The sequence below is a fragment of the Anolis sagrei genome, chromosome 8 (assembly GCF_037176765.1).
Source record: "Anolis sagrei isolate rAnoSag1 chromosome 8, rAnoSag1.mat, whole genome shotgun sequence".
Classification (NCBI taxonomy): Eukaryota; Metazoa; Chordata; class Lepidosauria; order Squamata; family Dactyloidae; genus Anolis; species Anolis sagrei.
In genome coordinates, this window is record NC_090028.1 from 10,086,260 (window position 1) to 10,112,346 (window position 26,087).

A 26,087-nucleotide genomic window follows, 5' to 3' on the forward strand; every position below is an offset into this window, starting at 1 on the left:
TGTATTGCAGACTGGATGCAGGAACAAGTGGCTCTTCCTATTTCTTGACAGGTCAAGGGTTATGATTAAATGTTCAGTACACCCAGGAAAGAGCTTTACAACTGTTCCTCAAATGAGTTTATTGCCATCTAGCATTCCTGACAAAGTAACTTTTCCAGTTTGTTACTCTAAATTATGCTCTGGTGTGTACATAATGTAGACAGCAAAACAATTCGTGTTTGGGCGCTGCGTTTGGTGGTCCCTATGTAGACTTGTCCACAGCTGCATGGTATACGGTAGACTCCTGCAGAGGTGAGAGGATCCCTCTTGTCCTTTGCTGAATGTAGCATTTGTTGAATGATGAGGAAACATAACATACAAACAATCTACAAACCCACCAAGAAAATCCAACAAATGCTACGTTCAGCAAAGGACAAGAGGGATCCTCTCACTTCTGCAGGAGTCTATCGTATACCATGCAGCTGTGGACAAGTCTACAGAGGGACCACCAAACGCAGCGCCCAAACATGAATCAAGGAACATGAAAGGCACTGCAGACTACTTCAACCAGAGAAGTCAGCCATAGCAGAGCACCTGATGAACCAACCTGAACACAGCATTTTATTTGAGAACACAGAAATGCTGGACCACTCCAACAACCACCATGTCAGACTACACAGAGAAGCCATTGAAATCCACAAGCATGTGGACAATTTCAACAGAAAGGAGGAGACCATGAAAATGAACAAAATCTGGCTACCAGTATTAAAAAAACTCTAAAATTACTACAGCAAAACAGCAGAGAGGAAACAACCAGGCACATCTTAACACCTCTCAACAGAACAGTTTCCCAGGCTCAGCCAAGCCTTCAAATGCTAATGAAGGTGGTCAGCTGAAACATTCACACCTAGCTTCAGCAGAGAGCTCTTTGCCCCACCCCAGTCATTCCACAGATATATAAACCCATTTTCCTATTTCCAACAGACCTCACAACCTCTGAGGATGCTTGCCATAGATGAAGGCGAAACGTCAGGAGAAATGCCTCTAGAACACGGCCCTATAGCCCAAAAAAACCTACAAGCTTAACTTACAGTTTATCAACATGTTTCCGACACACACACACACATACAAAACCAATTTATCTGCTCACATCTAATGAAGTTAAGTTATAAATTGAAGGAAAGGGAAATACATTTAAAATACAGTATTGGGGGGGGGGGGGAGTAGCCAATGGATGTAACTTGCAAATACGGATAATGTATAACTGTTACTACTATTACTACTGCCTTCTTGGAATATATCCACAGTAAACCTTAGTGCAGAACAGGAAGTCTGGCTTAGTTTAATGCAGAGGAAATGAAGAGACCTGAGAGAAGTTTGAAGGCCACACATGTTGACTCTTTCATTTGACCACAGAAAGGAAATTCTAAACACACTGCTGAAGAAATACACTGACCCAAAAACATCTCATGAGATAGAACGGAAAGAAAATACGGTTTTGAACAAATTTAGATGAATATTAGAACACCTTTGGTGAGTTATTCAAATCATGTTTCTTGTATTTTATAGGTGCAGTTTAGGGTACTTAGAGAATTCTGCTTTTATTTATTTTGTGTCAAAAGCATTTCATCTATATAAATAAAAATGTAATGTTCGTTTGTGGGATTAACATAACTCATAAACCACTGGACGAGTCGACACCAAATTTGGACAGCATACACCTAACACCCCTTCACTCAAAAAAAAAAAAAGATTTTGTCTTTAGGAGTTGTAGTTGCTGGGATTTACAGTTCACCTACAATCAAATAGCATGATAGAATTGAACCAACCAGGGCATACAGGACTCCCATGACCAACATAAAACACTAGAAGGGTTTGGGGAGCATTGACCTTGAGTTTGGGAGTTGTAGTTCACCTACATCCAGAGACTACTATGGACTCAAACAATGATGGATCTGGACCAAACTTGGCACGAATATTCCATATGCCCAAATATGAACACAGATGGAGTTTGGGGGAGATAGACCTTGACATTTGGGAGTCATAGTTAATGGGATTTATAGTTCACCTACAATCAAAGAGCATTCTGAACCCCACCAATGACAGAATTGGGGCAAACTTCCCACACAGAACCCCCATGACCAACAGAAAATACAGGAAAGGTTGGTGGGCGTTGACCTTGAGTTTTGGAGTTGTAGTTCACCTATGTCCAGAGAGCACTGTGGACTCAAACAACGATGGATCTGGACCAAACTTGGCACAGATTCTCAATATGCCCAAATGTGAACACTGAGTGCTCCCCCTCGATGGACTGTCACCTTGTCGTGGTGAGGGGGCTTGCATGTTCCAGTGAACCTGCGGGCACAACAATTGGAGTTGTGCACTCCCAGGAATGGCCGTGGGAGAGGTTCCAGACAAAGCACAGTCAGAAGACCCAAAGACCTCAAGGGTGGAGCAGGAAAAGTTTGGTCCAATTCTATCAGTGGGGTTCAGAATGCTCTTTGATTGTGGGTGAACTATAAATCCCAATAATGACAACTCCCAAATGTCAAGCTCTATTTCCCCCCCCCCCCCCCCAACTCCATCTGTGTCCATATTTGGGCATATGGAGTATTCTTGCCAATTTTTGTCTAGATCCTTCATTGTTTGAGTCCACAGTGCTCTCTGGATGTAAGTGAACTACAACTCCAAAACTCAAGGTCAGTGCCCACCAAACCCTTCCAGTATTTTCTATTGGTTCAATTCCATTGTTGGTGGAGTTCAGAATGCTCTTTGATTGTAGATGAACTATAAATCCCAGCAACTACAACTCCCAAATGACAAAATAAAAAAAAATTGGGTTGTTAGATGTATGCTGTCCAAATTTGGTGTCAATTCGTCCAGTGGTTTTTGAGTTCTGTTTATCCCACAATCGAACATTACATTTTTATTTATATAGATTGCTTTTATGTTTTTTAAATGTATTGTGATGTGATTTTTTTTTTTGCTTTTAACCAATATATTTTTATATATGGCATCTAATTGTGCTGATTGGTATGCCGCCCTGAGTCGCCTTCGGGCTGATATGGGTGGGATAAAAGTAACATTAATAATAATAATAATAATAATAATAATAATAATGTTTTTACTATGAACCCAGCCTGGTCTGCTTTGACAGAATATTAGAAATGCATTAGTACACCTGTTATTTTTGAATCAAATTTAGGGAAACTAATACGCACACCTCTTTGGGGCAGAAACTAACCATTGGAGAGACAATGGCGCCAATCAGAGCAGTGTTGGTCTTGTTGGGAAAGCCATAAATGTGTGGACTAAAGAAACAGAGCATCACAACAACACTTTGATCTCTCCTTTACTCGGAGTTGCAAGAGAGATTCAACCATGGCAGGATCACAGGGGCACATACCTATCATTATGGCACAATTCAACCACTTTTACTGGTTCAAGATTACTCGCTGGAGCGCAAATCGCCATAGTGACGAGGTGAGATAAGCACGAAAGGGGCAGATAAAAGTTAGTTAAAAAAAATGAGGCAGGAAGGAAAAGATCAGATGGCAGTGGAAGAGTACTAGTAGGTCTTGCCGTGTCATGCAGAACAATTATGCAAATATTCAACTCTTTTTTTTCTGTAAGGGTGAAAGTATGCATTTTAGTCTAAATTGGGCAAGGGAGAGAAGACCAAAGGAAGACTTTTCACAACATGGCAAGTTCCCATAGGAAAGACAACCGTTTCACTGAAGTTTAAAAAATACCAGATTGGCAAGAATGAACACTGCTGGAAATTCTGTGCCCAGTAAATCTGATTTCTGGGGAAAACCTGAAATAATTCTCATCTTTCATACATCCACCTGGGAATAAGGAGCCCATGGTCACATAATGGGTTCAACCCTTGTGCTGGCAGGACAACTGACCGAAAGGTCTGCGGTTCGAATCCAGGGAGCGGGGTGAGCTTCCATCTGTCAGCTCCAGCTTCTCATGCGGGGACGTTTTTGTGTTTATTTTGAATCTGAAATTTCCTACTTTCCTATATCATGATGTTCTCCCACTTTCCCTGTGAGCCCCCGGTGGCGCAGTGGGTTAAACCCCTGTGCCGGAAGGACTGAAGGCCGACAGGTCGCAGGTTCAAATCCGGGGAGAGGCGGATGAGCTCCCTCGACCAGCTCCAGCTCCTTATGCAGAGACATGAGAGAAGCCTCCCACAAGGATGATAAAACATCAAATCATCCAGGCGTCCCCTGGGCAACGTCCTTGCAGACAGCCAATTCTCTCACACCAGAAGCGACTTGCAGTTTCTCAAGTCTCTCCTGACACGACAAAAAAAAAAAAAGAAGCTTTCCCTGTATAATTTTTATGTTTATATAATGCAATAAAATTTATTTTAAAAAAAACATTCAGACATTCCCAGGATAACGTCCTTAGGTTTTTAAATCTTTGCGTGTTATTGTCTATATGTGAGTTATATTAATTGTATTGTTTTATTTGCGTATTGCTTTATTGCTTTGTTGTTTTTACTGATGTGTTGTTGGGCTTGGCCTCATGTAAGCCACCCCGAGTCCCCTTGAAAGATGGTGGCGGGGTATAAATATTATTATTATTATTATTATTATTATTAATCTCACACCAGAAGTGACTTGTAATTTCTCAAGTCAATCGTGAGCTCCCGCCTGTCAGCTCCAGCTTCTCATGTGGGGACATGAGAGAAGCCTCCCACAGGATGGTAAAATATCTGGGTATCCCCTAGGCAATGTCTTTTCAGTTGACCAATGATCTCACACCAGAAGCGACTTGCAGTTTCTCAAGTCATTTGTGAGCTCCCGTCTGTCAGCTCCAGCTTCTTATGCGGGGACATGAGAAAAGCCTCCCATGGAATGGTAAAACATCTAGGTGTCCTCTGGACAATGTCCTTGCAGTCGACCAATTATCTCACACCAGAAGCGTCTTGCAGCTTCTCAAGTCACTCGTGAGCTCCTGCCTGTCAGCTTCAGTTTCTTATGTGAGGACATGGGAGAAGCCTCCCACAGGATGGTAAAACATCCGGAGGTCCCCAGGAACAACATCCTTGCAGACGACCAATTATCTCACACCAGAAGTGACTTGAAATTTCACAAGTCATTTGTGAGCTCCCATCTGTCAGCTCCAGCTTCTCATCCGGGGACATGAGAGAAGTCTCCCATGAAGAAGAGTGGGATCATTCTTCTTTCAAGTGTCCATTCTCCCACCTAAATGCTGCCAACAATGCCTTGTTATGTCACTACAGCCTTGAAACAGCTGGTATTGTATAATAAACACATATTCAAAAGCTATTAGTGAACAGGTGACGATTTTGGGCAATGCATTTCCCCATAGTAAATGTTTCTATGAAGGTGTCAACTACTGAGTTTTATCATTATTTCATACATTTGCACAAGTATGAGCAGTTGAAACAGGAGCAGAAACACAGTGCCTGTGGTATTCTAAAACAGTGCAGTAAGGAAGAAAGAGGAAATGGTCGCTTTGCTCAAGGTTAAAACATGCCACTTCTGCAGAGAACTGGGCTTTATTTAAACTCCCTGAACCCAAAGGGCTAGTCAAGAAGGAAAGTCTTGCTTATTCTCCCGGTAGAAAATATGAACGCACAGAATTGGCGTTGGATTAAAATACATTCGACACTTTATGTATTGTTAAAATCAAATAAACATAAACGGAAGCCATTATCCATTCAATTGCCACTTGTTCATAAAGATATTGGACAAAAAAGGTTCAGCCCAAATGTTATTATGGCGCCTATCGCTCTTACGTTATTTTTCATTGAAGACCTGATTGTAGAGAAAAGTTTTTATCTGGCAACAGAAAGTTAGAGTCCTGAGTCCCTTCGGGGAGAGAGGGTGGGTTAAAAATAAAGATTTATTATGATTTGAAACACAACAAGATTAGTACACAGCAAACAAGATCATTATTGAGGCTTTTGTATTGGTTCACACATCGGACATTTCACATGTGTCTAGGACCGTGTGATGTATCGGCAAATAATGCATGGAGATCCCAGTAGGGTGGCCTTTTTGCAGCTGACAGAGGGTAATTTTGTCAGTGCCGATTGTGTTTAAGTGCAGGCCAAGGTCTTTAGGCACTGCACCCAGTGTGCCAATCACCACTGGGACCACCTTGACTGAGCTGTACCAAGGGTCTTTGATCTTTAAATCCTCTTATTGTGGATTTAATCCTCTTTAAATCCTTTTATTTCCAGTTGTTTCTCTTCAATCCTGCTATAGCCTAAGTAGTAGTAGTAGTAGTAGTAGTAAGGAGGGGGCCATTCTGATGTCTTTCGGAAGGGAGTTCAAGAGTCGCGGAGCAACCACCAAAAAGGCATTCTCTCTTTTCCCACCAACCGTAATTGCGATGGTGGTAGAACCGAGAGAACCTCTCCTGTTGATATCAGGTCTCATGCAGGTTCAAAGAGGGAGATGCAGTATTTTAAGTAGACTGGGCCCGAGTTGTCTATCATGTGTTTGTGTGCATTGATGATGCATTGGTTTTTGAAGGGACTTTGGTACTTATTCCTGATACTATTTCAGTTCTTATTTATTTATTCATTTATTTATTTACAGTATTTATATTCCACCCTTCTCACCCCGCAGGGGACTCACGTGGATTACAATGTACATATACATGGTGAACATTCAATGCCATAGACACACAACGTATATAGACAGACACACAGAGGCTATTTAACATTCCAGCTTTTTCTGGCCACCGGGGGAGCTGTCGCTTCACCGTCCATTTGTGACACTGATAAAATACTTCCTCATTCTTTGCATGCTTGCTGGAGATTTTTATGGCGTAGTAAATTAGCCTCCCCGCATAAGTGGGTCCCTAAATTTCCTACTCGACAGATGCAACTGTCTTTCGGGCAGAAAAGGTCGACAACAAGCTACACAAATTGGTCAGAAGATCACTCCGACCCAGATTGGCTTCGAACTCATGACCTTTTGGTCAGTAGTGATCTTAATCCAGCTGACTCCCAGCCACAGTCCCAGTGCCAAATGCTGATTCAATATCCTCCCTCCCTTAAGGATACCAAGGGTGCTAATAGAGATGGAAATACGGGGAACTTAAACAGGGAATTTAGGGAAGTATTCCAAGTGGGTGATACAATCTGGTCCTTTCAAAAGCAACCAAGAACTAAGGATACAAGTCTTCATCACGTAGTTGGAATAAGCAATAGCCTATTCTTTGTTTGCTCATCTCCATTTTTAAGCCAAATACCCAGCGTTGTCCATAGATGCCTCTAAGGTCATGTGGCCAGCATGACTGCACAGAGTGCCATTACCTTCTTGCCGGAGATGTAACTATCGATCTACTCGCATTTGAATGTTTACGAACTGCTAGGTTGGCAGAAGCTGGGGCTTAGCAGCAGGAGCTCGCCCCTCTCCCCAGATTTGAACTGCCAACCTTTCGGTCAGCAAGTTCACCAGCTCAGCAGTTTAATCTGTTGCGCCACTGGGGCACTCTATTACTAAGCAGAAAAGGTAATAGGACCTGCTATGCAAGTGTTAACAGAATGCTGGGCTATGTCACAGGAGGAAGCATCAATGAATCAGATAAGTGCAAGTTTGCATTGACATGAATCATCCATAAAGGCAGAAGTAAAGAAACTGACAATTTGGAAAATTTAATTTGTTCTTCCTCTCTTTCTTGTTTGGTAAACAGTTTTATACATTAGATATGGTATATTCCTACCTAATTGCCTTCATTCTTCTTTGTTCGTCCATATTGAAATAGGCAACCTTTTGCATGTTTACTGTATCTCTCCCAAGTAGACTAACACCCTCATCACACTTGAGCATTTTCCCATTTTAAATGCTGTGACTGCCTCCTGCAGAACTGTTGGGTTTGTAGTTTAGGGAGGCCCAGGTCTTCTCTGGATTAGCAGTGCAAAGGCTCCTCCCTAAACTACAATTCCCAGAATTCTGCAGGAGGTAGTCACAGCATGGAAAGTGGATTGCAGTGGAAAAATGCTCAAGTGTGATGAAGCCCATAGAAAGTGAGACAATTGGAATCTCACTACGGGCAGTTTGGAAAATCAACCACCTGAGAATCACTCTTTTTTTTTAAAAAAAAAAATGTTTATAGCAGTGGTTCCCAACCTTTTTTTTTTAACCAGGTCCCATTTGGAACAGGGCCCACTTGACCAGGGCCCACTTTGACCAGGAACCACTTTGACCAGGGGCCATTTGGCCAGGTCCTACTTTGACCAGGTCCCACTTTGACCATGGATTGCTTTGACAAGGGACCACTTTGACCATGGCTCACTGTGACCACTGTGACCAGGGGCCATCTGACCAGGTCCTACTTTGACCACAGCCAACTTTGGCCAGGGATTACTTGACCAGGGCCCACTCTGACCAGGGCCCACTTTGACCAAGGACCTGGCATGTAGCCGGGGGGGGGGGAGGGGAGGCTTGGGGGCCCCCCGAAATTCTCATGGTGGTCTGCGAAAAGGCCTTCCTGGTACATTATTTAAACTGTTATGTTTATTCATATCATGATCTGATCACCATCTCAATAGATCTCATATGCATGGGGGTATTGGGGTAACGAAACAAAAGGTTTGCTAGGGTAGATCCTCTTTCATTCAGACGCAGCCCCCCCCCCCCCGAATCAGACTCAGCCCCCCCCCCCCGAATAAAAATCCTGGCTACGGGCCTGCCAAGGACCATCTGACCAGGTCCAATTTTGACCAGGGATCGCTTTGACAAGGGCCCACTATGGCCAGGGCCCACTTTGACCAGAGCCCACTTTGACCAGGGATCACTTGACTAGGGCCCACTGTGACCATGGCTCACTGTGACCAGGGCCCACTGTGCCCAGGGGCCATCTGACCAGGTCCCACTTTGACCACAGCCCACTTTGACCAGGGATCACTTGACTAGGGCCCACTGTGACCATGGCTCACTGTGACCAGGGCCCACTGTGACCATGGCTCACTGTGACCAGGGCCCACTGTGACCAGGGCCCACTGTGACCAGGTCCCACTTTGACCACAGCCCACTTTGGCCAGGGATCACCTGACCAGGGCCCACTTTGACCAGGGCCCACTTTGACCAGGGCCCACTTTGATCAGGGCCCACTTTGACCAGGGACCACTCTCCAACATTACTACCAAAAGGGGCTGGGCTGGTCAGTTCTGTCCGAAGAAGCAGAAATAAAATAAATAAAATATAATAAAATAAATAAAGAGGAAGGAGGTTTGCGGACCGGATTTATGTTCTCCCAGCCCACTCCTGGGTCATGACTCACAGGTTTAGTCTTCAAAAGAGCAGGAAGATGAATTACCCCCCTTTCCAAACAAATAAAGACAGTTTTACTACTTTACACAACTTGACTTTGGTCATATACAATGAAGGAATCGCCCCTACTTCAACAAGCAATCCCTTCTTACTTTAACACAGAACAAATAACAACCTTGCCTTGCTATGACTACAAACAGGACATAAAAATAAATAGCAGGAGTCACAAAATTGTAGTAATTTTGTTTATGCAGTTCACATCAACTGCACATCTGGCTTACCAACATTTAATTTTAGAAAACTGTGTGAAGTTATGAATGACTGGCTCAAGCAACCAAAGGAAAGCATCTTCCAGGTTCTCTGGAAAGGAAAAAAAAGAGCTCCTCCCTAGATAAACAATTACAGTCTTACATGAGGGACAAGTAAAATCTTTGTTCACATCATGGAAAAGGCTTGAAATGGGAAAAGGGATGCCATGGACAAAATTACACAAGTTTGCTTCACCTGCAAGGAAAAAAAAAATAACACCTGAATAAACAGAGACGCAACTGACCCCCGGAATCAGTTTTAGACCTGAAACAGCCTTTTTAAAAAACTATTTGTAAAAGGTAATTTGAAATTTATTTATTTATTTATTTATTTTGCTTAGGGCAAAACATTGTTGTTCAATGGCCCACTGTGACCCTTGGAAGCCTCTAAATTTATTATTTTGCTTTATTTTTATTGTTACTGCATTTATAATTTTACTGTTATCACTGTTATTACATTTCCATTATTTTACTCTATTATTATTATTATTATTATCCTGACAAAAACACAGTATGACACAGCAAACGAGGTATATATACAGGATTTCATTATTATTATTATTATTATTATTATTATTATTATTATTATTTTACTATCTTTATTATTATTGGAAGGATACATAAGCACATTTAAACGAGGTATATATACTGGATTTCATTATTATTATTATTATTTTACTATCTTTATTATTATTGGAAGGATACGTAAGCACATTTACACTGAAAATTAGAATAATGATTTAATCAGAGCTGGACAGTCTTATCTTAAATTACAGTTTTATGTAAATATTCAAAAACATTTAACCTACTGATGCCTCAGTTAATGTAATTTTATTGATCTCTATTTTTATTTTGAAATTTATCAGCAACTCCTGCATTTCCCACCCTCAGCTTATACTCGAGTCAATAAGTTTTCCCAAAAAATTTTGTGGTAAAACTAGGTGCCTCGGCTTATATTCGGGTCAGTTTATAGTCAAGTATATATGGTAAATGAAACTATACATAGCAAAAGGATGAAATAGAGAAAATGAAATGTTACCATACGGTAATGGAAAGGCACAGCAACCCTATTAGAAGAGCAAGAAAGCTGGCAAATGTATCCATCTGTTAGTTTGCAAAACTTGAAACATCCCTGATGTTGTTTAATTTTCATTTTGACACCCTTGTTGCTTCTTTTGTTTTTGGTGTTAAGAGATACAGATCACCCAGTCCCAGCTCTTGCTCGCCTTAAACAGGTCCAAACCTGCCTTGCTCACTTCCCATCCCAATGCTCTTGCGAGTGCATCAAGGAGGGTTGCTCCCAGAAGAGCATGGCTGCAACTTCCTGTCTGGAAAAGTTTCCTTCTATTGAGACTGGATTTGTTCTGCCCCAGGGAGACTGTGCAATTGTTGCAGAGGACTTCTCCCAAAAGAACTATGTTAGCATTTTGCTATGCTACCCATGCTTCCTTACCTTTCCATTATGTTATGCAGGAAAAGGGCAAATATTAATATTCTTTGTGTGAAAATAATACGGATGCAGTGATTCCTGGAGACTCTTGGTTGTTGATCTTATGGTGGCTTGCTGCAATGATTCAGGCGCAGGGAAGTGTTGCAATGTTTCTGATTCTACCAAACGGTGTATGTGTGCCCACAAAATTAATTTATTAATTTATTTACGACATTTATATGCTGCCCTTCTCACCCCGAAGGGAACTCAGAGCAGCTTACAAGATATATATATATATGCAAACAATATATTGATAGCATAGTACAATATCAGTATTATATATCACTGTGCTATTCTAATAATATAATATAATATAATATAATATAATATAATATAATATTAGAATAGAATAGAATAATATATTAGAATCATATATCAAACTACAAGAAAGGGATTCCATCTGAACATGAGGAAGAACTTCCTGACTGTGAGAGCCGTTCAGTAGTGGAACTCTCTGCCCCGGAGTGTGGTGGAGGCTCCTTCTTTGGAGGTTTTTAAACAGAGGCTAGATGGCCATCTGTCAGGGGTGCTTTGAATGCAATATTCCTGCTTCTTGGCAGGGGGTTGGACTGGATGGCCCATGAGGTCTCTTCCAACTCTTTGATTCTATGATTCTATGACTCTATAATATATTGTATATACATATAATATTTTAATATTATAATGTAATGCAATACAATAATAAGGTATTATAATTACATATTTACATTACATGCAATATTACTAATAATATTACGATATAGTGTATGGTGCAATATAGCAATGTTTAATGCTGATATTGTATTATGCTAATAATATAATATAATATATTGTATGTAATATATACCTTGTAAGCCGTTGGGGTGAGAAGGGTGGCAAATAAATGTCGTAAATCAATCAATAAAGAATAAATATATTGTACTATACCATTATATTGTAATATTATTAGTAATATTACAAGTAATATAAAATATATAATTATAATATTGTATTATTATTAGTAGTATTATTTTGTATTACATTATAATATTATAAATATTATATGTATATACAATATATTATATTATATTAGTAAAGCAGAGGACACAAGATGGAACTATCTTCTGCCCCCTCTCTCTTCACTCTGGACCAGAGAAGCAGTTGGTGCTGGGGGGGGGGGGGGGGGACTCCCAACTTACATATGATTTCTCATATCACTTTGTGTGGGTGCTGCTTGGTGACTGGTTTTGTACTGGTAAGGTATGGTCATGAATACTGTGAAAGTGACCAGCAATGTTGCCATATATGCCCTGCAATTTTTCTCTTCTTTTAATGCTGGAGTATATAGGATTTTAAAGAAGCTACCCCTGCACTGCTTAAGTGTAAACTAGTAGCAAGCAAGGCAGGACCACAGTCATCAAATATCTAACATCTAATACTTTCTTCTGGCGAGTTTAGACTTCAGAAGAATAGGGAACTAAATTGTTCCCTTGACAGAAATCTATATAAATAAAAATGTAATGTTCGTTTGTGGGATTAACATAACTCAAAAACCACTGGACGAATTGCCGCCAAATTTGGCCACAAGACACCTACTAACCCCAAGGAGTGACCATCACTCAAAAAAATTTGATTTTGTCACTTCACCAATGATGGAAGTGAACCAAACTTGGAACACAGAACTCCAACAGAAAATACTGGAAGGGACTGATGGGCATTGGCTTTGAGTTTTGGAGGGTTTTGTTATTTGGGAGTTGTAGTTGCTGGGATTTATAGTTCCCCTACAATGAAAGAGCATTCTGAACTCCACCAATGATAGAATTGAACCAAACGTGGCATACAGGACTCCCATGACCAACAGAAAACACTAGAAGGGTTTGGTGGACATTGACTTTGAGTTTGGGAGTTGTAGTTCATCTACATACAGAGAGCACTATGGACTCAAACAATGATGGTTCTGGATCAAACTTGGCACGAATACTCAATATGCCCAAATGTGAACATGAGAGAGTTTGGGGAAAATAGACCTTGACATTTGGGAGTGGTAGTTGCTGTAGTTCACCTACACTCAGAGAGCATTCTGAACCCCACAAATGACAGAATTGGGGCAAACTTCCCACACAGAACCCTATGACCAACAGAAAATACTTAAGGCCATCCAACTCACTTCACCAGGGCAAGAAAACGTAATCAAAGCCCTCCAGACAAAGAGCCATCCAGCCATAGATAGATACACAGATATAATATTGTAGATTTGAAAGGGACCCCTAAAGAAGGATAATATATGTTGTATGTTCCAGAGAAGGCAAACTAGATAATCTCTACATCAACACTGACAAAGAAACATCAAGAAATACTTTTAACCCACAAACATCACATATATTAGAAACCAACACTTTCTCATTACTTTATTTTCCAGCTCACGAGACAGAGCCATAGCAACGTGTGGCAGGGGATAGCTAGTTATATATAAGTTACCTTAGTTTCTGTATCAGACATTGGCAAGCTTTGGCCCTCCAGGTGTCTTGGACTTCAATTCCCACAATTCCTAACAGCCTCAGGCCCTTTTCTTTTCCCCCTCAGCCACTTAATCCAGTTAATTTTTAATATTTCTGACACATTACACAGCCAAACAAAATAAATAAATACATTTCTTGGTATCTTGTTTTTAGGCTTTTTTCCAGGGTTATTTGGGTCATTGATTTTAAAAAAATGTAATTGGAAAAACTACATCAGCTCTACTTTCTTAGATATGGTTCTCCTGATTATTTATGGGTGAGCAGATGAAGGCTGGAATATGACACCAATATCTCAAAAACCGGAATCAGCATGTCAAATATACTCAGAAAAGGGGCTATAATTTGAGGCACCAAAATGTGTTTTGGCCAGTGACATTGAAGGAATATAATGTTTAAGGGGCCATCACATGTTTGATTTTTTAAAAAAAAAAATGTGTCAAAAACATTGCATAAATAAGTATAAAACTAATAAATAGAGGGAGCACAAATGACTAAATGTTTTTTGACTGCAACTGCATTGTCTGTAGCTTTAAAAATTCTTCCTCTGTGCATGAGGCAGGGCATTATGGGCAAGCATACAGATGCGGAGTTGTTTGTTCTGCTCCAGAGTCGTACAAGGTAGAGGATTCTTCTAGGTAATTCCATTTTGCCAGGTTGTCTTTTGATCTGCCAATTCCACTTCTAAGTCTGTTCAGGGACTTCCAAGTTACCAATTCTTAGTTCGTCCCTGGAGGAAGACCCTTGTGGGGGGAGGGGGCATCCATTTGGGATTTCCTGGTTTAGCTGCTCAGAGGGATACTTAGAACTGAAGTCCATGACACCTGGAGGGCTGTCTCCCCACTGGGCAGACAGAAGACTGAGTGACTTGGAAGGTGTGGACAGACTAACCTTAAGAAATAGGGCTCCAAAGTGGAGTCCACAACATGCAAGTGTGGAGAGAAAACCACAGACCACTTATTACATTCTAGTCTGAACTGTGTTACATGACAAGGGAGGACCTTCTTACAGCAACATCAGAGATGCTCCAAGTGGCCAGCTTCTGGTCAAAAGAAATTTAGCACAATTTCAAGCTTTTAACTTTGTTTATTGTTTTTGTATGTATTATAACTGTATTCTCAATTGGCTTCTGACAAGATACATAAATAAATAATAACCCGAGGAGTGTGAGCGGCACTTTTATTACCAGCCTTAATCTGCACAGAAGGCTTATCCAAAACAACTTTTGTGCTCTATATCCACAACTGTTGCTTTTTAAAAAATATACTAGCATCATATTTCAAAAAGCCAATTTTAACCAAATACAGTTACACTCTCTATAACAAATTTTGCCTTAACTAGAGAGAAAAGAACACACGCTAAAATTTGCAGCGAGCTATGTTCTGCCTCAAACAAAAAACTGCAGGATCCAACCCTATACTTGCGGCAGGAAAGCAAAACCACAAAGTGGAATATTGCACATTTAGCACATTTCTCAGAATGTTGGTGCTTTGGAGATGATCCTTGAAAGCTAGGAACATTTCAAACAGGATTGAGGCTGCCATCCTATAAATGGATTCCAGGGGTAAGTCTTATTTTACTCGATGGGGGTTACTTTTCAGTAGATGTGGGATCTGCACAAGTACCATTATTTTTCATCAGCTTAATCATTAAAAGTCAATTCAATTAGTCTAATTCAGAATATTGCACTGTATAGACCACATAATAATAATGATAATACTTTATTTATATACCGCTCCATCTCCCCAAGGGAACTCAGAGCGGTTCCCAGGTAACATCACAAAACATACATAGTAAAAAACAACCATAAAATTAACCAAACAAAATATAAGCATAAAAATTGTCGCCATAACACACATATAATAAAAGTAATCCTGCCTGTTCAAGGCAATTTAAAAATGTAAAAGGCCGGGTCAAGATTTGTGCAAGCACAAAAATTCTAGGGGAGCCGGGAATTAAGTGCAATGCTATGATAGGCAACTATAATATTAGGTACGGGTCTGCGGCTGTTCATTCCGGGGCCAATTAGAGGAAAGAATCTGGGTAATTCGTAGGAAGAATAAGGCCGTATTTGACAATGTGTAGGGCTGAGTTAGAACTGGTCATTTTCAAGGGCTTGTTGAAACCACCAGGTTTCAACAAAAGGAGGACAGGGATGGGGCCTGTCTTATTTCCCTTGGAAGGGTGTTCCAGAGATGGGGGCCCACCACTGAGAAGGCCCTCTCTCTCGTCCCCACCAAAGGTAGTGGGACCGAGAGGAGGGCCTCCCCGGAAGATCTTAGAGCTCGTGCCGGTTCATAGTTTCCGATACAGAACACATACCATCCAGCAATCTCCATCTGTTCGCCCACAGAAAACCATATTTAATAATCTAGAGCTGATGTGATAGTAGTAACCTAATCAGCCTCTCCCCTCCCGACATCCCCATTGCCTCGGCACTATAAGAGGGTTTCCTGAGATCAGTCACTCTCATTGCTACGTGATCTCGAGGCAATGGTGTAGTAACTGTGAGGCTGTGGAACATATTTTCATTCTTGTGAACCACTGATGGTCCACAGACCACAGGTCAAGAACCACTGGTTTAGGGTTTTATAGGCTAAAGCCAGCACTTTGAATTGTGCTCAGTAGCAGACTAGCAGACAGTGGAGCTGGCATAGCAGTGGAGCTGTACACCACTCCGGTAAGAAATCTGGTTGCTGCCTGTTGGTACAAGGGAGAGAGCCTTCTCCTCTGTGGCTCCCCGACTTTGGAACTCTTTACCTGGAGAGATCAGGAAAGCCCCTTCACTAGAAACGTTAAAAAAGAACCTTAAAACCTGGCTCTTCCACTACGCCTTTGATGAGTAGGTGCACACCATGACATTTTGCACCACTCAACGTTTTTGCTACTGGAGCTCGAGCCCTCCAAATGGGAAGTTTAGCCTCACAACTGTGTTTTATGAGTTCCCCATAAATATCCTGCTCCTATTTTATCTCATTACAGTCTTTTAATTGTTTTATCCTTTACATGTGGCCTGCCCATTGTTATCGTTACTGTGATTGTGTTTATTAGAATGTTATTTGATGACTTTTTTTTTCTTATGTAATTTTGATGATGTTGTTGTTGTTTATGCTTTGATTTTATTGCTGTAATGTGTTGTCCGGGCTTGGCCCCATGTAAGCCACTTCAAGTCCCCACTGGGGAGATGGTGGCGGGGTATAAATAAAGATGATGATGATGATTATTGGATGATGATGATGATTATTATTATTATTATTATTGGACCACTTCAAGCTTCCGAACAGTCTTCAAAGGCAACCCCACATAAAGCACATTGCAGTAGTCTATTCGGAATGTAACAAGAGCATGGACGATTGTGACCAAGCCTGGCCTCTCAAGGTATGCAACAGGTGCACAATTTTTAATTGTGCAAAAGCTCCCCTGGCCACCGCTGAGACCCCTGGTTCCAGGCTCAGTGACGAATAATCCACATTATTCACATTACAGTGGTCCCTCTACATTTGCAGATTTCCTTTCATTTTTATCAACTCCTAAGCAATTTCTTTGCCAGTGGAGGTATATTTTAACCTGCTGCTGAACAAATTGAACCTGAAGCTGAGGAATTCCCACTTCCATTCTTGTTAAACTAGCTCAAATGTAAGATCATTTTATTTACTAAGATGTGGTTCAATGACCACTGCCCTCTGCATGATCCATTGAGATAACCCCCAATTTTCATTAAAAAGAAAGCTGTTCACTAGAAACTACAACTTAAGTAATGCTTGAGTTAATATTTTTTAAAACACTCTAGACAAAATCACGTTTCTCCAAATAGTTAAGTTTAAAATATATTTAGATAGGATCCAAATCATAACAAAATGAATGCCACACAAAAATCCTGAGCAAGAAAAAAGTGTTTCAAAATTCTCCCTGTTCATAAGTCTGAAATGACTTGAAAACACACAACAACATCAATCCTATCTCATCAGCTAAAAACAGGCCCACACTTCCCAATGAAATACTAATAAGTTTATATTTGCTAAAATTGTTCTTCATTTTAATTATTGTTTTGTTTTTAAGTGTTTTTGTACTACAAATAAGATGTGTGCATAGGAATTCATTTGTGTTTTTTTTTTCCAAATTATAATCCGGCCCTCCAACAGTTTGAGGGACTGTTTAAAAGTTTAAAAAGTTTAAGGACCCCTGTGCTACATGATGGGTACAATTCATTAATTTGATCCTTGGCCTATTTTACATATCTGTTCTTATTAAACAAGAAAGGTTGCCACAAAAATCTTGTCATAAAGAAATATTGCAAAAATATTTAATTCAACACAATGCACACTTTGCAGAAAAACTATAATTGTTCCTACCAATCCACTAACTGAAATGCAGCTCCTTTCAATATATTATTGCCCAATCTGACTGTACTTTATCTACAATTTTTTTGCTGTTTGAGGGTAGAACGCAAATAGTTTTGATTGGAAAAACAAGTTAAGCAGGCTAGTATTATCTACTGGTATAGACAAAATCATTAACCATATGAGTGTGTGTCACTTTTTAAATAAAACAGCAAGTTGCGACACTCAGTCACAATGTCCAGTTCATGTAATTATACCCCAAAGTGCATGCTCCCGATACCTTGTCATTATTATTATTATTATTATTATTATTATAGTATTATATTATTAGAATATACTATAATAATAATAATAATAATAATAATAATATATTATTATTATTATTATTATTATTTACTATATAATAAAACTATGACCAAAGAAACACACTGGAGAGGATGGAGGGGATTCACCTTGATTTATAGCCGTTGTAGGTACTGAGATTTATAGTTCACTTGCAATCAAAGGGCACTCTGGACCCCACCAATGATGGCCCTGGACCTAACTTGGAACAGAATGACCATGCCCAAATGAAACTACTGGGGGGGGGGGGGGACTGGCCTTCCTTTCTGGGAGTTGTAGTTCACCCACAACCAGAGAAACTGTGACCTCCACCGAAGATGGACCTGGACCAAACTTGGCACACAGTACCCCCATGACTAACTCAACCTACTGGAGGGGTTTGCGAGGACTGACTCACCATAGAGGGAGTTGTAGTTTACCCTGCAGCCAGAGGGCACACTGAACCCCACCAATGATGCATCTAGAGCAAACTTGCCCAACATAACAAACTTTAAGTACTGATGGAGTTTCTTGGGATTTATTTTATTTATCGTGTCAGGGGCAGACCAAAAAGTTGCATTGCATTTTTAACAAAACAAATAAAACACAAAGTTTGCAAGCTTGGTAGCTGATTAAATGTCCTCGGGATTAACCTGGCATGATGTGAGTTGTAGTTCATCCGCAACCTTAGGCATTTTGTACAATTACAAAAATAACCTGGGCAATGGCAGGTACCCAAGCTAGTAGAAAATAAAACAGCCTATGGAATAATTGATGGATACCATTTGCAGATTATATCATTGATTGACCAGGACCATGAGTCTACAATCACTGCAATAGCATATACAGTTTGTATAAGAAAATAATTTATTTGCAACCACATCTCCAATCAGATACTCACAGAATCCTTCTATCTTGTCAGCTGTCTTACTCCATGCTACCTGCCTGGTTTCCATAATAACCTGGATTGTCCTCCTCTCTGGGTTACTCTTTTTCAGGCTGTACACCGTCATGACGGTCCCCAGCTCCAATGTCCTTTTGATTTGACTCTTCTCATACTCGGGAAGTTCCCCATAGTCTATGCTTCTCCTGGACATTTTCAGCGTGGAGGCAGGAAGTCTTCAACAGGCTGAGAAGAAAAGGAGGAGGAAGAATAAAGATTATGGTTGTAAAAATTGCCTTTATTTTTGTTTCCTCTAAAAAATTCAAGAAGCAAAACTCATTTAGAATCAGTAACTTCTTTTGAGATCAAGGTACACATTTCTGAGTTAGCTATCTTTTATAAATAGCCTTATTTAAAAAATAGTTTGATGTAATAAAAGAAAGAGGTTACACTACACTACATTACACTAGATCACAAAGCAACTGGCTTTGGCCTATAACGCCCTGAACGGTTCTGGCCCAGTTTACTTGTCCGAACATTATCTCCCGCTACGATCCACCTAGGGCAGGGGTCAGGAACCTTCGGCTCTCCAGGTGTGGTGGACTTCAACTCCCACAATTCCTTGAGGCTCGGCATTCACCCCAAAGGCTTACCTTGGCCTCAAGGAATTGTGGGAGTTGAAGTCCACCACACCTGGAGAGCTGAAGGTTCCCCATGCCTGACCTAGGGTCTAAGATCATCTGGGGAGACCCTGCTCGTTGTTCCCCCATTGTCGCAATCGCGTCTGGTGGGGACAAGGGGCAGGGCCTTTTCTGTGGTGGCCCCTGGGCTATGGAACTCCCTCCCGAGTGAAATTAGATCCACTGTATCCCTCTTGACCTTCTGGAAACAAGTAAAATCCTGGCTATGGGTTCAGGCCTTTGTAGATTAGGCTGACTTGCTGACGTGTTGACTTATATAGAACTGATGGACTTGCCCTTGGATGATGATTTAAACTGGTGACCGCTGACTGATTGATTTATTGTTTTTATACCATTTTATACTTTTTAATATTGTTATTATTATATTGCCATTAAATTGTGTATCTATGTTTTTGATGTGGATGCCATGGGGTGCCGATTTGTTAGCCGTCCTGAGTCCCTCTGCGGAGGTTGAGATAGGACGGGATATAAAAGCCCGATATAAATAAACAAATAAATAAAGTGGATTAGAAGAGACCTCATGGGCCATCCAGTCCAACCCCCTGCCAAGAAGCAGGAATATTGCATTCAAATCACCCCTGACAGACGGCCATCCAGCCTCTGTTTAAAAGCTTCCAAAGAAGGAGCCTCCACCACACTCCGGGGCAGAGAGTTCCACTGCTGAATGGCTCTCACAGTCAGGAAGTTCTTCCTCATGTTCAGATGGAATCTCCTCTCTTGTAGTTTGAAGCCATTGTTCCACTGCGTCCTAGTCTCCAAGAAAGCAGAAAACAAGCTTCCTCCCTCCTCCCTGTGGCTTCCTCTCACATATTTATACATGGCTATCATATCTCCTCTCAGCCTTCTCTTCTTCAGGCTAAACATGCCCAGCTCCTTAAGCCACTCCTCATAGGGCTTGTTCTCCAGACCCTTGATCATTTTGGTCGCCCTCCTCTGGACACATTCCAGCTTGTCAATATCTCTCTTGAATTGTGGTGCCCAGAATTGGACACAATATCCCAGGTGTGGTCTAACCAAAGCAGAATAGAGGGGTAGCAGTAATAAATAACTCAATTTTAAAGAAATGTTCAAAAATGGTTTAATAATAAAAACAGGGAGAGTCTAGCAAACTTCAAGAGAATTACTGGTGTTAGAACTAAATAATCTCTCTCTCTGGTACCCATAACTATTCATTTCATCACTTGGACCCAAATGCGTTGTTTCCACTACTCCAGGAGCAGCATCAGCACAGTTCCTTTTGGAGTGCCAGCGACCACATCCTCCTTCACTAAGAAACTTCATGAACTTAGGATGTTATCCAAAATCTAAAAAGGTCTGCTATTCTTGCAGTTCTAATGACCAGAATTGATGTGGGAAAATTGAGACAATCCTTCAGGAAGCTTATGCTTGTTCTCAGTATAAATAGGGGGAAAGGCCTCCAGTACAAGACCAAGCAAAATCTGGCCAAGTATTTTTTTTCCCCAGTTCTCTGTAATCAGATAAGATATAAGCAACTCTAAAATGTTCACCAAACTGCCTACAGTGCTCCAGCGAAAGATCCCATAAATTATTTGACATAGCAGAATGCTACTAGCCTATCACGATATGAAACTTAACCAATTTAAAGCAGACAGAACTAGCTAAGAATGCAAATGCAAATTAAATTACATTGGGGGGGGGGGCACACACTCTAGGATGAATGCTGACTGATACCAACACATTAATTGTCATGACTCATAAATGTCCTGTTTTGTAGTTAAGGGTACAAGCGAATGATCCAAACCTTCTAACAACAAAAGATACTGCAATCCAATAGTTACCAGAGACAAGTCCATTTAAAATCAATGAGATTTACCCCTCTCAAAAATTCATACACCCTTAAGCATAGTAGTTATGGTTATCATGTTATGGTTATTATTTGAAAGTTAAGTAAATATATTTGTATTGAAGCATAAATAAAAATGTAATGTTCGTTTGTGGGGTTAACATAGCTCAAAAACCAGTGGACGAATTGCCGCCAAATTTGGCCACAAGTCACCTACTAACCCAAGGAGCAACCCTCACTCAAAAATACTGATTTTGTCATTTGGGAGTTGTTGTTGCTGGGATTTATAGTACATCTACAATCAAAGAGCATTCTGAACTCCATCAATGACGGAATTGAACCAAATGTGGCACACAGGACTCCCATGACCAACAGAAAACACTAGAAGGGTTTGGTGGGCATTGACTTTGAGTTTGGGAGTTGTAGTTCACCTACATCCAGAGAGCATTTGCATTCAAACAATGATGGATCTGGACCAAACTTGGCACGAATAATCCATATGCCCAAATATGAACACAGATAGAGTTTGGGGAAAATAGACCTTGACATTCGGGAGCTGTAGTTACTGGGATTTATAGTTCATCTACAATCAAAGAATGCATTTTGAACTCCACCAACGATAGAATTGGGGCAAACGTCCCACACAGAACCCCATGACCAACAGAAAATACTTAAGGGTATCCAGTCCAACTCCCTTCACCAGGGCAAGAAAACGTAATCAAAGCCCTCCTGACAAAGAGCCATCCAGCCATAGATATAGATAAATAGATATGATTCACACACAGAGAAATATAGTATCATAGATTTGAAAGGGAGCCCTAAAGTAGGATAATCGTATGTTGCATGTTCCAGAGTGGGCAAACCAGACAATCTCCACATCAACACTGACAAAGAAACAACAAGAAACACTGTTGACCCACAAGCATAAAGAAATTACATATATTAGAAACCAACACTTTCTCAATACTTTATTTTCCAGATTACCAGACTGGGCCACAGCAACATGTGGCAGGGGACGGATAGTAAATGTTATAATAGTTTAATTAAGAGTTCCATCTTAAATTGCATTCTTATGGAAAGTAGTCAAATGTCATTACTGTGAAGTAATTCACACCTCACACTAACAAAATATAAGCACTGTAAACCTCACTTAGTTTCTCTTGCAGTTTGATAACTATTGTAATCTGTAATCCTATTAAAGGTGTATACATTGTGGGATACCTTGCATATATTGGGCTACATTGTGAATTGCGATAGTATGCATTTACATAAAAATGAACATAACCAGCTTAGTTACTCTGCTATGCACATTTAGTTCCAGTGTATGCTTAGTTAGGACAGTCTTACTGTGACCTATGGTGCTCATTCCAAAGGTATGCATAAGATTTTAGCCACAGTCAGTACATTAAATTCAATAATATGATGTGTGTGTCAGTGAGAGGATTCTACCATATTCAAATATTTAACTGCAAATATCATTGGCATTCAAATATTTGTTTGTTACATGTCTTCAAGTCTGCTCCACTTTACAGCAAACATATCATAGGAGTTTCCTGGCAATATTTCAAAGGATGTTCACCACTGCTTTCCTCTGAAGCTGAGAAAAGGGTGACTTGACTAAGTCACCAAGTGAGTTTCCATGGCTCAGTGGAGATTCGATTTCTGATCTTCCAGCATCCTAACACAACACTTTAACCACCACGCCACTTCTGTCTCGCCAAATTGTTAGACATTTGTATAAGGAGCAAATAAGCTTGAAACCTCTAGATATCAATACAGCTAGCTTATTCAGACATTTGGTTTACCTATGTCAATAATATTTCCTTTGATTAGCAGCAAATTCCTGGGAAGGAATCCCACTGGAGCATTGTAGCACACTGAAATACTTGGGAGTTACCCTGGACCATGTGCTAACCTACAAGAAGCACTACCTGATTATCAAGCAAAAAATGGGTGCTAGAAATAATATCATACAAAAGCTGACTGGCACAACCTGGCGATCACAACCAGACACAGTGACGACATCTGCCTTTGCACTTTGCTACTCTGCTGCTGAATATGCACGCCCAGTGTGGAATACATCTCACCACGTTAAAACAGTGGATATGGCCTTTAATGAGACATGCTGCATGATCACAGGATGTCTACGCCCTACACCACTGGAGAAATTAAGTTTAACATCATTTGAAGAGGCCTTGCTCTCGATCCCACCGCCGTCGCAAACGGGATTGGTGGAGACAAGAGACAGGGCCTTCTCAACAGTGGCTCCCCCTCTGTGGAATTCCCTCCCCAAAGACATCAGACTGGCCACCACCCTCCTGTCCTTTAGAAGGAAAATCAAGACTTGGCTGTGGGACCTTGCATTTGACTATTGAACAGTGGCTTGTATGAAGAAGACATAAGCAATTTCGAAGTGACAATGAATTGACCCGGATTTTAATTGGCATATTTTAACAACTACTTATTTAATGTTTTGTTTTAATGAATTTGTTGATTGTTCTTAACATTATGATGGCACCAAATGGTGTTTTCTGTGAGGCCGCCCTGAGTCCACCCCCCCTCCCGGGGGTGAGAAGGGCGGGGTACTAGTATATGAAATAAATAAAAATAAATAAATAAATTATACTGTTTAGCTGGTATTGCATCACCTGACATCCGTCGGGAAGTAGCAGCCAGTAATGAAAGGACCAAAGCAGTGACATCTCTGGCCCATCCTCTGTTTGGATATCAGCAAGCATGCCAATGCCTTAAATCAAGAAACAGCTTTCTAACATCTACAGAGATACTCGCAGGAGCACTCCAGCAAGCAAGAGTCCAAAAGTGGCAGGTTAAAACCCAGAACATCAACGTATGGCTGATACCAGATGAGAAACTTCCTCCCGGGCACATAAAAGGCTGAGCGGCTTCGAAGGCGTTGAACAGATTGTGTTCTGGCACAAGATGCAGAGCTAACCTTAAGAAATGGGGCTACAAAGTGGAGTCCATGACATGCGAGTGTGGAGAAGAACAAACCACAGACCACTTACTATAATGGAGTCTGTGCCCTGCCACAAGCACAATGGAGACCTTCTTACAGTGACAGCAGAGGCACTCCAAGTAGCCAGCTTCTGGTCAAAGAAAGTCTAGTACAATGCTTAGTTTTTAACTTTGTTTGTATTCTTTTATATACATTATACTGTACCTTCAATTTGGTTATGACACGATAAATAAATTAGCAGCAAGTCTGCAGAGTCATAGACAAGAGCCTATTTCAGACCTAGGTATGGAATCAAGGTGTTTTACCACAAATAATGCCCCCCTTTCTGCTTCGATCAGGTCTTCTACATCACAGTTACAAGTAAGTCTTCTCTTAATTATGAATTAGCCGCCCCCTGCCACGTGTTGCTGTGGCCCACATGGGGGTTATGTGTGGGAGGTTTGGCCCAATTCTATCACCGGTGGGGTTCAGAATGCTCTGTGATTGTAGATGAACTATAAATCCCAGCAACTACAACTCCCAAATGTCAAGATTCTGTTTTTGCCAAACTCCACCAGTGTTCACATTTGGGCATTTTGAGTATTCATGCAGAGTTTGGTCCAGATCCATCATTGTTTGAGTCCAAAGTGACTCAAACAATGTGAGCTCTGGACCAAAGTGAGCTCTGGATGTAGGTGAACTACAACTCTAAAACCAAAGAACACTGGCCACCCAACCCTTCCAGTATATTCTGTTGGTCATGTGTGCCAAGTTTGGTTCAATTCCATCATTGTTGGGGTTCAATGCTCTTTGATTGTAGGTGAACTATAAATCCCAACAACTACAACTCCCAAATGACAAAATCAATTTTTTGAGTGAAGGACATACATTGGGTTGTTAGGTGTCTTGTGTCCAAATTTGGTATCAATTCGTCCAGTGGCTTTTGAGTTCTGTTAAATCCACAAACAAACATTACATTTTTATTTATATAGATACTGTACCTTCAATTTGCTTCTGACACGATAAATAAATTAGCAGTAGGTCTGCAGAGTCATAAACAAGAGACTATTTCAGACCTAGGTATGGAATCAAGGTGTTTTACCACAGAATAATGCCCCCCTTTCCGCTTCAATCAGGTCTTCTACACCACAATTACTAGTAAGTTTTCTCTTATTTATGAATGGTAATGCCATGAAACAACTATCAAATTCTGATCAGGAATCATTGCCACTTCCCCATGGCAATAGAAGAAGAGAATGGACTGGAGAGCTCAAATACAGCTCAAACCACAACACTGTCTCTTGTATTTATTTTATTCACTCTTTTCACCCAACAGTGTTTGCAGTAAATTACCTCTTTCAGTTTCCTTGTTAATAACCAGGCGCCACCATCTTTGCTTTTGTCCATCTCTGCTGATAATATTTAAAGAGATTTCAAAGGAAACAAAATTGCCACACTGTGGATATAAACACATACTTTCCAGTTTAAAGCAAATTACCGAGTCAGGTGATAATATCACACGAAAGCTGACTGGCACAACCTGGGGATAACAACCAGACTCAGTGA

General features: G+C 40.7%; 1 protein-coding gene across 2 annotated transcripts in view; it reads right to left on the reverse strand.

Moving 5' to 3' along the window:
* Window positions 1-26,087, reverse strand: part of PLCG2 (phospholipase C gamma 2) — a 103,404-nt gene that overhangs the window by 63,879 nt on the left and 13,438 nt on the right. For both annotated transcript variants that reach the window (XM_060788088.2, XM_060788090.2), the window contains exon 2: window positions 19,079-19,306. In XM_060788088.2, the coding sequence (XP_060644071.2) occupies window positions 19,079-19,274 (196 nt within the window). In that variant the 5' untranslated portion in view covers window positions 19,275-19,306. The remainder of the gene's footprint in view (window positions 1-19,078; window positions 19,307-26,087) is intronic.